Source organism: Choloepus didactylus, chromosome 14 (genome assembly GCF_015220235.1).
Source record: "Choloepus didactylus isolate mChoDid1 chromosome 14, mChoDid1.pri, whole genome shotgun sequence".
Taxonomy (NCBI): domain Eukaryota; kingdom Metazoa; phylum Chordata; class Mammalia; order Pilosa; family Megalonychidae; genus Choloepus; species Choloepus didactylus.
The window spans coordinates 27,742,054-27,754,894 of record NC_051320.1 but is presented as its reverse complement, the minus strand read 5'-3'; the positions used below and the strand labels follow the sequence as shown (position 1 = coordinate 27,754,894).

The 12,841-nt window shown below is 40.0% G+C and overlaps 1 protein-coding gene across 1 annotated transcript in view; it reads left to right on the top strand.

The window, feature by feature from the left end:
- The window catches only part of EYA1 (EYA transcriptional coactivator and phosphatase 1), a 163,541-nt gene that overhangs the window by 23,646 nt on the left and 127,054 nt on the right, over positions 1-12,841 (top strand). The window contains exon 5 of the mRNA XM_037803271.1: positions 3,801-3,878. Within this exon, the coding sequence (XP_037659199.1) occupies positions 3,801-3,878 (78 nt within the window). The remainder of the gene's footprint in view (positions 1-3,800; positions 3,879-12,841) is intronic.

Sequence of the window (12,841 nt, the reverse complement as noted above, 5' to 3'; positions counted from 1 at the left end):
CTTCAGGTATTAGAGAGTTAAGTTCAAAGAGATCAGATAACTTTTAGAAAGTCAAATAGCAGGTAACTGGGTCTTCTGACTCCAAAACCACAGCTCAAAAGCTTTGATAGGTGAAAGTTTGTGGTGTACCTGGAGATGAGCAAGTGGCCCAGGATAGTTCGGGCTAGGAGTGCATGTGGTTGAGTGAAGGAATTGGGGTGACCCAGGAGATTAAATGGGCAAAGGGGAATTTCTGAATATTTAAAGGTAAGTCATTAATATCAGATGGAAAGTTGGAAACATGGAGTGGTAGAAAAAATCCTCTTGAGTGGGGCGCAAAAGAGAACACAAGTTGCTGTTTTCTAATAGCCTGAGTCATGTAAAGAGGAAAGTACAGTGGAGATAAGCAATACTATAATTATGTAGAGAATAGATCATTCATAAATTTTTCGTTTCAGATAGGTGGCTTAGACAGGATAGTTGTTGTTAGATCCAACGGTGTCTTAAATCTCTAAGGTAAAAAAAAAAATTCAGTGTTTTTAATTCCAAGTCTTAGGGTGGTGTTGTGTTATATCATCTACAGCATATTCCTAAGTGTGATAGTGCTATGAGGATGGGTGAAGTTTTGGTGGTCGGAGATTATTCTTGTGTTTCTAACTTTCCAGTGAGTGGATGCTTTGGGACAATAAAGTCTCTCTGCATTTGGCTTTTACTCAGAAACTATTTTGCATCACAGTAAATCACCAGTTTCTTTAGTATAGGTCCCTGGTGATCAAAGTATTCAATTACAGTACCTGATAAAATCATGAATATCCTGGTAGTTACTTTATGTACATCCTCTTCTCTTGTAACAGTAAGGCCTTTTAAAAAAGTTGGATTCATTGGGAAGAGTCTTTATTTCTTAGTGTAAATGTGGGTATATTTGAACAGTTGCAAAAAAGCAGTGTACTTGGGTCCTTAAAGAAAAAGTCTCTTCTTCCTTTCTTTTCTTTTTCTTTTTCTTTTTTTTTTGCCCTAGTTTTAATGGAGTTTCCAGTGTAATTGAATGTGCCTCTTGAGAGTGAAAACTATATTCGATTAACCTAATCACATGGAGAAGAGCTGGGGGTAGGTTTTAGGGCTATGGGAGTAGCAGTGGTTTTGATATGGTTATGCTTTTGCAAAATAATTTTATAGTCCAATCTATGGAAGCATAGACCTTAGATTTGGAAGAGACTGTGCAGTGGGGCAATTTCTTCTTGTCCATCCTTCCCTAACAGTTGGGCATGAAACTTCTTGAGAGCTTCCAGTGAGTTCCCTGGACTGAAAACACTCTGGGAGGGCAGAGACTATAGGGTTTTGTTTCTCACTGTGTCTGAGTATGTGCACTGTACCTCATTTGCCTTGCTCTGTGGTAGGGTAGCTCTGATTATTGGAAAGTGCCACTTATTGCTATTTCTTCAGGCCTTGGAGTCATAAGCACCCAAAATTAAATCCCTTTGCTGCCACTTACTGCATAACCTTGGGTGAAACCCCTCTGAGTTTTCATTTTTGCATGTGAAACAAGATGACAGTACTTAATTAGGGAATTTGTGAGTTGTGTTCTGAGACTTATTTGTAGAATGGTTTAAAAAATTTAATTAGAATGTATATAAAGAATCTAACCCATACTAGGTGACTTATTTATTCCCCATTGGGCCTGAATCTAATCTTTTGCTCAGCCTGTGGTATTTGATTGTGAGCTCAGAATGTCAGTAGTGATCTGTTCGGCACAGAGCAAAAGAGGACCATTAAACTATATGTACAGGGCATTGTACGAGTTATTTTTAAGGAAGGTAGGATACTGTCTTAGTTTGCCAGGGTGGCTGTAACAAATAGCACATACTTTGGCTTAAACAGCAGGAATTTATTGCCTGAGTTTGGGAGGCTAGAAGTCCCAAATCAAGGTATTGGCAGACCCTGCTTTCTCTGCAGTGTCCTGTAGCATTCTGGCGGTGGCTTCTGGCTGTCAGTGTCTGCATCTGTCACATTGTGATCCGCTGGCTTCCTCTCATGTTTTCCACTCCTCCGGCTCAGTCTTCTCTCTCTGGGTCTAGATTTCCTCTCCTTGTAAGGATTCCATCGTAATGCATTAAGGCCCACCCTGATTCAATTTGGCCTCGTCTAAATAGGAACTTCGAAGATCCTATTTACAACTGAGGCCACACCCACAGGACTGGGGTTAGGACTTGACCGTGTCTTGGGGGGATGGGTATGCTGTGGACAACTGAGCGGGAAGCAGAGGCACTGGGCACCGGAGGTGACATGCCTGCTTTCCTGAGCTATAAGATAATGGTTGGGACGAGCAAGATTGTCGGGGTGCCAGGTGTGTGCAGGGACAAGGAAATACAGGCTCATGTCACAATTGATTAGCATCAACTAAGACTGCTAACCCAAAACAACTGGAGGAAAAGTAGAAACCTCAGTTACACGATTGTTTGGTCTACATTACAACAATCAGGCGGAGTGATTCCCATTAGACACACTGTTGTTTTTTTTCAACCTTGCATAGAAACAGTCTAAATAAATGATTAACTTTTTTGGAAGTGTCTCTCTGATGCTTCTATTTATAATGCTTATTTTAAAAATACTAAGTATGCATCTGTAAAATACTGGAAGACCAAGAAGATGCAGGTTGAATTTGTTGATTGCCTCATGTTTATAAGAGAGCGACAGTGTTGACAGAAGGAAAACCTGCCTTTCCCCCACCATCCTTTCCCATTTCAGAATGTGTTTGCTTTTTGAGAAGCCCTTCCAAAGAGTCTCTTGTTGGAGTCTTCATTTTGGAAAGCATGCTGTTGATTTTTAGGTAGCCTCTGATCTATTACTGCCCCATTCCTAAAACCCTGTTAATAGGTATGAACAACTTCCACAGTGTAGTGGAGGGAATGCCCTGTATGGCACCCTCGCTGGTAGTTTCTTGGGGGAAACACTAAGATTGTCTGTTCCCTTTAAAAAAAGAAGTTTAAAAACTAGAATAAAATGCTCAAATGTTCTGCAATGGTCTGGCTTATCTTTTGATAGGGGTGCAGCACTACTGTGTGGATTGTTCTGGAGAACATGTGGTATATATCCACATTTTGTTATTGTTTCATAGCCCAAGGGGAGTATAGCAAAAATCATGTATATATTCTGCAAACTGTCTATTGGCTGTTATTTGTAAATAGAAAACTTCATTTCTGCTTCTTTATAGTAAGTGTGTACTAAGTGTACTTAAATTATTGATGAATTGGCAGGCAGGTATGGCTGGGTGGTAACAACCCATTAAATTGAGCACCCTGTTTTTTGGCTATGCTGGATTAATGGAAAATATTTGTGGATGTGCCTTGAGCATCATCAAAAACCTGCTAGTGTAAAGAACACTTATTTCCCACTTCTTCAGGTCTTTTTGTTCTGTCCTTTTGACTCTGTTCAGCCAAATAATAGAGATTTTTTTTTTTCTGCAAACCCCAGGAAGTAATTTCACATTCACAAGATTTATATTTTAAGAGATGAGTTATTAATTAATGAGCAATTTAGTACATATGTAAGCTAACGATGAATTTAATTACTTTTAGGTTGAAGCCTTTCTTTTAAAGGATACCTTGTCACAATGGATTGTTTCCTTATGGGGGAAGAAACTTCACATGTGAAAGTTTTTAAAAAAGATTCTATTAGGGATATTAATCTGATTTGTATTTAAAGAAAGAAGATCATCTTTTTAAATGATTTTCTTATCACTTTTAATTTTATTATGTTCTCTACTGTGTCATTACAAGTAACTATCAACTAGATATCTGATAATATGTTGTTTATTTTTGTAGTTAAAACAGAGCCAATGAGCAGCAGTGAAATAGCTTCAACAACAGCAGACGGGTCCTTAGACAATTTCTCAGGTTCAGGTAAGGAATAAATAGTACATTTTCACATTAATGCTAAGCGTTATTCTTCCTAGTTTATTGCTATATCTATATAGATAGATAGATAGTAAATATATAAAAATATATTTAAAATGGTTTTGCTCAGAGTCACATATTACCAATTCTGATACTTTTACTCAGTGTGACAAAATTTTTGCTGAAAATGTTGGTATCCTGTAAAGGAAATAAAGTCAGAGTGGTTTTGTTCTTTCCATTCCTTTTAGTAAATTATCTTTATTATGCTAATGATTCTGAACCCCTTTCTCTCTCATTTGTATGATTTTTTCCAATCATAAAAAGTTAGGTAGGCAGCATATGGCTTCTGATAACCCCTAAGGAGATTCCCCAAGCCATCCTTCAAAGTAACTGTCATGTTCAACTGCATCTCTACATTAAATAGATTGTACAACAGCATTTAATGCTTATAGTTTTTAATCCCTTTCATATTAATAAATTCTGCCTCCAACAAACAAAATTCCCAAGTTTCATATCTATGATAGTGAAATGACTGAAAAGAAAGTGATTATGATAATAAAGTAACTGCAGGGACATGATTATGTAACATTTGGCAAATTAGCCTGTTTGGGCTATTTCAACTATAAATTAATTCTATCAGATCTAATTCTTAAATTTTAAACCCTTTTTTGCATCATCACCTGTATTTATAAAATCTCTCCATCAGAAATGTGGTGCTTCCAAAAATTTGAGATTGATTTAATCTAGCCCTGAGAATCATTTATTTCATATACACCGTAACTAAGAGGACTTTTAAGTACACATAAAATGTATATGCAAATGCATGGCTTTTATAGCAATGATATTAGATAAAGGCAATAAGGAAATAAAAAAGGGTGTTATACCCATTAGTTCTTTCATAGATATGTGAGAATGGTTCTGGTTCAGGGCTTAGTGGGTGGACAATTGACCATAACAGTACAGTTTGATAACCCCAGAGAGCATCCCAGGGAGCCCCAAGAACACCCGGGAAGGGACCCAGTTGAGACCAGAGGGGTTAGGGAAGGTTTCCTGGGGGAAATGCCTACACTCAGTCTTAAAAAAATGAGTAGGAATAAAGCAGATGTAGAACTGGGGAGGGGCATGCTGGATAGATCAGGCCTTCCAGAGGAGGAGACCAGGGCCTAGAGGGCATGGAACTTTGCAGGAACTGCTAATGGTTGAGGATTCCTGGTATGCACAGTGTGAGCAGCCAGGGGTGTGCTGGGGAGGGAGGCCTGGGCCGGAGTCTGAAGAGGCATGTGTGTCCTGCATAGAGTTTGGATTTCATCCTGAGTGCAAGGGGGAGGTGTCAAAGGAAGGGTGCATGATCAGATTTACAGTACTGAAGTGTGAGTCTAGTGGCAGGACGGGTTGGAGTGCTGTAAACTGAAATGCAGAGACCAGCTAGAGATTTTCACATTGATCTGGGTAAGAGACAGTGAAGACCTGAGGTCAGGTGCTGGCATGGGTGTGGAAAGGTGAGGGACTGAAGAGGTATTTATGAAGTAAAATCAATAGTCAACGGTAACCGGAAGCATGTGGGATTGAGTGAGGCAGAGAGAGATGTTGGGAGAGAGGGAAAGCAAGAGGAGCATGGTTAAGAAAGAAAGATGGTGACCTTGATTTTGAGCATGTTGAATGTGAGATAATATCTACCTGAAGATGTCAAGCAATGTCAAGTACATTAAGGTCTGGAATTCAGGAAAGATGTGGAATGGAAACTTTGAAAGTGTGCAGGGGGCTAAATTGGGGTGGGGGTAGGAGTAAGGCGGGGAGTGGAATTACAGGGTTGAAGATAGTACCCAGGAAAAGCCAACATATGAGATGGAAAGAGGATAAAGTAAAAGCGGATATGATTAGGGAAAAGGGAAGTATGTTGATCTGGAAGTGAGGGTGGGTTAGAATTTCAAAGAAGTATGGTCTATGTGATAGATTCATATAGAGCCATTAAAAATATATTTTTTAAATTGAATGACATAAAAAACTGTTAATTGTGTTAAGTGAAAAAGCAGGTTATGAAAGAGTAACATATTCAGTATAATCACAGTTTTGTTAAAAAGTGAATATTTGTGTGTGTATCTGTGTGTATATGTGCATGTGTATATATGTATAATTAATAATGGTTGCTCTCTATGATAAAATATGAATAGAATTTTCTTCCTTTTGTGTTGCTCCATTTTTTAAACAATATGTTTGTATTACATTTATATTTTAAAAAATAATTTAAAAGGGCAAGTTAAAAATCACCTACTATGGAGAGAGAAAGATAGCTTTTTAAAAAAAGTATCTGTGGATAATAGTATTATATCAGTTTTTCCTGAGTTTGGTAACTGCTCTGTGGTAAAGGAATTCTTTGTTTTGGGGAAATACACACTGAAGTATTTATGAGTAAAAGGACATCATCTACACATTCCTGAAATATGAGATATATGTGTGTACACACACACACACACACTCACACACAGAGGGAGAAAAGGGTAAAGCTAATGTCATCAGTGTTAATATCTAGACAGGATATCTGAGAATTTTTTTTTTTACTATTCTTACAACATTTCTGCAAGTCTCAAATTATGTCAAAATAAAAACTCAGAGATAAAAAACTGTAAAGCGTCTATGGATTTAGCCATTAGGAAGCCATTGAGGTTGAAGCATGTTCAGTGGATGCGAGGACTTTCCTTCTTGTCCCCCTGGATCGCATACCTCAGTTTTTATGTCTCCAACATAGTTCCTAACAAATAGTATGTGCTCATAAAGTTTATTGACTAGATGGGTGATTTAAGAAAAGTGGAGACAGGGAAGAGAAAAAAGTCAAGTACATAAGTAATGAAAGGAGGGAAAGAGAAGGCAGTACATTAGACAGGGGGATAGAGGACTGAGGGGTGGCATTTAGAAGGCAGGGTGGTTATATGCTGCAGACACAGACTTCACAGAGATAGAGGTTAAAGGCATTGGCAAAGGGGGGATGATTTATGAAGTTCCTGATAGGACAGTGATGGCTTAAATCCAAAACAGAGGTGGATCGGCCGAGAAAAGGGAGAACTTTTCCATTGAAACATTAGGGAAAACAGTGTACAGAGTGAAGAGAAGTAGAGGAGGGAGCAATCTGTTGATGGAATTCCTGTTTGATCCCTCTGTTCAAAGCCCTCTGAGGGTCCCCATTGCCACATAGTAAAAGCTGAGCCCTTGTCATTACCACAAGCGCCGTGACTGCACGCCCTGCCCCCTTGCTTAGTGCTGTTCTTTCAACATGCACCAGCCTGCTTCCAACATAGGCCCTTTGCAGAGCTCATCCCTTGGTCTGGCACACTCTTCCAGATACATCTGCCTGACTTGCTCACCAGTCAAGTCTGTACTCAACTCTTACCTTCTTGTTGTGTCCCACCCTGACCCCTTGCTCAGTATTGCACAACTTCCCTCCTGACCCCCTACTGCTTCCAGTTGCTCTAACCTGCTGGATATTCTTTTCCCATGACATTTAGAACCTTTTGCAAACTGTTTTGTTTATTTGTGCATTAGGTTTATTGCTTGTCTCTCATCTCTATCAAAAATGAGCTCCACGAGGGCAAGGATTTTTATTTTGTTTTGTTCATTGCTGTATTCCCCAAATAAGGATGTCAGGGGTCCTGGATATCTTGATGAGGTGGATAACAGGTGAAATGGGAATAAAGGCATGGAAATTCTAGAAAGAGTGCATGCTCTTCCTTAATCTCAAAACTCAGTGAGACCTCCACCAGGTACTTCCTGTGGTTAACTCTCTCAACTTCCTATCCTCAGCCCTCATCACTGCTTTTAAAATTATTTTTTCTTGTCTGTCATCCTGCCCAACTGTAGCCCTATAAAAAAGATTCTGTTTGTTTTGTCCACAGTTCTAGTCCCAGTGGCCATGATAGTATGGAACATGTAGTACTGAGCCCATGGTCAAGAAATGTTTGTTAAATGAATGAATGAATCAGTCAACATAGTTGTGGTTTAAGTCAGTAGAATAAGTGTGGAATGGGGGAAAGGGTTCTGGATGTGGTCTTGAGGTTGATAATTGAAGTAGAAGGCTAGAGCTGAAGGCTTAGACAGATGAGAAGAGTGTTGGATGTATAACCCAGAATATTGTTGGAATTCATCAGAATTCAGAGCCAAATAAAGTTTTTGATCACTACGAGGCAGTGTCCAGGAGGTGGGTTTTTCATGGACAGGTTAAACAGCTGTCGTGCACCTCAGAGAAGGAAAAGTTTTATGGGACACCAGAAAAATAATGCTTTGGAAGAAGCAGCAATGAGGATAAAGAGTGTGTTTCAGGTCTTGGTGGTATCTAGAATTAGAGAGAATGAGCAGTAAGGGCCTTGGAGAAGGGCTTAGCTGCAGATGAGGGGTAGTTTGGTGAAGAAGCTGATGTGATAAGGGATTTTGTTTTCTATGGACTGATTCTATGTGATTGGACCCAGAGGAAAGGATTAGGTGAGCTGGGGGTTGGGTCAAGGTGTAAGAAGCACAGAGGACCATGGGATGGACTTTTTTTATATTACCTTTTATATTTTCTTTTATTTCTAATGAATAAGATACAAAACTCATGGCATGCTGAAGCGGCTGTGAACAGGGCTTGGGGTTAGTAAGAGGAAGTGGTATTGGAGAAAGCAGTCTCCAAACCATTTCTTCCCAGCTCGTCTTGATCTCTGTGGCCACCATTCCTACCTCCTTCTCCAGGATGGCTTAAGAATTCACGTGCAATAATCCCCATCCTGACTATTCTTGATGTCTTGAGAAAATAGCCAGGGCGAAAAGAAACGGAGCTGCTTTGACAGTGGTTAAGAGCCCTCTCCACCTCTGTTCTTCATCCTAAATCATTAGGGGGGAATAGGGCTTGCTCTTTCCCAGGGAGATCACTCAGGTATCTGGTTTCGGGAGAGGGGAAAAGGGGGTTGGTTTTACAAAGCATGGGGTTGAACTAAAAACTGCAAGATTGTTTATAAAATACAATGAAGTTCTGCTGATTTATTCTTTACCAATGAAAAACGATCTTTTTTTTTAAATTTTATTTTGTAATAAATTCAAACTTACAGGAACAGTTGCAAAAACAACACAAACCCCATACACAGAACTCCAGCATACCCCGACCCCCTCCCCCGACCCCCCATCTACCAACTTTAACATCCTGTCACACCACCATTTCTTTCTTTCCCTCTCTCCCTCTCTCCCTATCTATCATCCATCATCTATTGCTCTGTCTTCTGAATATATGAGAGCAAGCTGCACACATCCGTGAACAAATAATATAATTCACATATACATTTCCCATGAACAAGAACATTCTTTTATTCATTCCCATTAAGTGCAGCTAAGAAGTTCAAGAAATTCAACATTGATACAAAGCTTACATTCTATATTTCCTTTTTTATTTTTCTTATGTCCCGACTATGTCTCTTTGAGCCTCCCCTCCTCCATCCTCAGATCCCATCCAGGATCATCCTTGGCATTTAATTGTCATTATCTATTTAGACTGTCCTTTTTTTTTTTTCCACTTGTGAAAACATATACAGCCTAAACCTTCCCATTCCGACCCATCCCAAGCATTTCATTAGTGGAATTAATCACATTTAGAATGTTGCAATGCTATCGCCTTCCTACCATCCATTGCTAGAAATTTCCCTTCACCCCAAACAGCAACCCTACACCCATTTCTTCACTCCCCATTGCGCCTTCCCCCACTTCTCATAACCCATACTCCACTTTTCAACTCTATGGTCATATTCTCTGATACTTCCTTTGTGTTTACCATGGGGCTTAAATTTAACCTCTTAAGTCTATAACAATCTTGTTTTTCTTTGATACCAACTTAACTTCAATAGGACACATAAACTGACAAGGACATAGTTCTTGTCAAAAATTACATATTTTACATTGAGTACAAAACCACTGATTTGTCATTACAGTTTATGTATTTTAGATCCTGTAGGAAGGAAATAGTGGAGTTAAAAATCAAAAATACAGTGTATTGGTATTTATATTTACCATGTGATCTTTACTGGAAATCTTTATTTCTTCATGCGGTTTCAGTCAATTGTTTAGTGTCCCTTCCTTTCAGCCTGCTCAATTCCCTTTAGCATCTCTTATAGGACTGATCTACTGGTGATGAAGTCCCTCAGCTTTTGATTATCTGGGAATGTTTTCATTTCCCCTTCATTTTTACCCTCCAGGTGTTTGTGAATTTTCTAAGTCTCTGATGGTTATTGACTTCTATTTGTATTCCATTGTGGTCAGGGAATGTGCTTTGAATAAATTCAATTTTTTTTTTTTTAATTTATTGAGGCTTGTTTTATGTCCCAGCATATGGTCTGTTCTGGAGAAAGATCCGTGATCACTAGAGAAGAATGTGTGTCCTGGTGATTTGGGATGTAATGTTCTATATATGTCTGTTAAATTTCTCTCTCTCTCTCTCTCCTTTCTTTGCTTCTCTGTCAGTAGGGCTCCCTTTAGTATCTGAAGTAGGGCAGGTCTTTTATTAGGAAAATCTCTCAGCATTTGTTTGTGAAAAATTTAAGCTCTCCCTCAAATTTGAAGGAGAGCTTTGCTGGATAAAGTATTCTTGGTTGGAAATTTTTCTCTCTCAGAATTTTAAGTATGTCATGCCACTGCTTTCTCTCCTCCATGGTGGCCACTGAGTAGTCACTACTTAGTCTTATGTTGTTTCCTTTGTATGTGGTGAATTGCTTTTCTCTTGCTGCTTTCAGAACTTGCCCTTTCTCTTCAGTATTTGACAGTCTGATCAGAATATGTCTTGGAGTGGGTTTATTTGGATTTATTCTATTTGGAGTTCGCTGGGCATTTATGCTTTGTGTATTTATATTGTGTAGAAGGTTTGGGAAGTTTTCCCCAACAATTTCTTTGAATACTCTTTCTAGACCTTTTCTCTTCCCCTTCTGAAACACCAATGAGTCTTAAATTTGGACATTTTATTTTATCTATCATATACCTGAGATCCGTTTAGATTTTTTCGATTTTTCCCCCATTCTTTCTTTTGTTCTTTCGTTTTCCATTCTGTGGTCCTCCAGGACGCTGAGTCATTGTTCAGCTTCCTCTAATCTTGTATTATGAGTATCCAGTGTCTTTTTAATTTGGCCAACAGTTTATTTTATTTCCATAAGATCTTCTGTTTTTTTTATATACTCTTGCAATTTCTTCTTTATGCTCTTCTAGGGTCTTCTTTATGTCCTTTATATCCTGTGCCATGCTCTCATTGTTTGTCTTTAGTTCTTTGATTAATTGCGCCAAGTACTGTGTGTCTTCTGATCTATTGATTTGGGTGTTTGGGTTTGGGTTCTCCATAGCATCTGGTTTTATCATACACTTTAAGATTTTCTGTTGTTTTTGGCCTCTTGGCATTTGCTTACTTGATAGGGTTCTTTCAGGGTCTAAAAAATACCAGTCTTTAATTTGTCAGATCTACAGCTTGGTGGCATACACTTTCTCTAACTAACCAGTAGATGACGTCCACGACTCACCTATTCCCCTCAAGTCAGTTCTCCCCAACTTTGTCTTTGTGCTTTGTGGGGATCTAATTCTTGTGGGGTTCAATTGGTGCAGTAAGTTTGGGTGTGTTGTTGATGCTGTCTGCCATGAATGTGGGGCATGTGTCTGATTGGTTAGGGAGGCAGGGCAGCTTTAGTAATCAAACCTCCCAGGTGTTCCCAGAGATTTAAGGCTGTTGCAAGAATCCAAGCCTTCACCTCAGTCCCATCACAGATTGTCTCTGCTGCTGACACACAAGTCCCCAGCACTGGCATAGGGTCCCTGGGATTTCTGAGCGGGCCCCTCCTTCTCAGTCATGCTTTTCCAGGACCTCTGCTGAGGGAAGGCTGTGCCACGTCACAAGTGCACGCCAGCCCTCCAGGGAAGCCCTGGACTGCCAGGCCTTGCAGTGGTGCTCCCAGCCTGCTGTAAAGATGGTTGAATGGGGAGTGTTAATTTCCCCCTCTTCGCACAGCTCCGCCTTCCCAGCTCCGGGATGATTAGCTGTGGGTGCACTAACGGCCACTGTCCACAGCTGATATTGTGGTGTGTGTGCGGTGCTGTGGGAAAGACTCCCCATCACACTGGGACCCTTGGTCTGACTCTGGGCTATGGGTCTGGCCCCGGGCAGGAGCGTTCCCAGCCCGCCGGGGAGATGGCTGCAGGGGGCGCGGTTTCTTTCTCCTTTTGGCTCCCCTCTGCCCCCCTGGCCCCGAGATAGACAACAGTGGGTGTGGGAAGGGCTGTCCTCCATGCCAGACACCAAGGTGTTGGGACAGCCCGCTCCTGCCGTACTTCACTGCGTGGTTCTCACCCTTGTATCTGCAGTCGGTCCCAGATTTTTTTTTTTTTAAAGAACTAGTCCATCTCCCAATGCCAGCCCATGGGTTCCCCACACCACAGCGCGGCCACTGGACTTTCAGCTGGCTCACTCACTTGTTTCAGAATGCAGACTCCTGGTTTCACCAAACATACGGTCCCTGTGGATTTAGCAGACCTTGTCCGGCTGGTGCATCTCTGGAGCTTGTGTTCTGGGTCATTTTCTGGCTTTTATCTAGTATTTTTCACAGCAGTGTTTTTTTGCCCTGTCTTACCTAGCTGCCATCTTGGGTTATCTGATAGGCAATCTTTTAATTATTAAAATTTTAAGAATAGTATAGGTTGGAAATAATGTATTTTTAGAGATTGCAAAATATCTTTGCCTACTACTTTTGCCATCTACACCAAGCCTAAATTTGTTACTGATGTATTAAATAAAATGTCAGTTGATGATGTTGATCAAATGAAGTTGAATGTCTGGTGGTATTGAAAATTAAAAATAGAAACAAGGATGCTTCCAGAGAAAGAAAAATATGCTGAGAAACAGGAATAATTTTCTAATTGCTCATAAAAAGGCTTAATTTTTAGGGTCTGATTCATTCACTCAACAGTTGTTTATTGAGCACCTATTG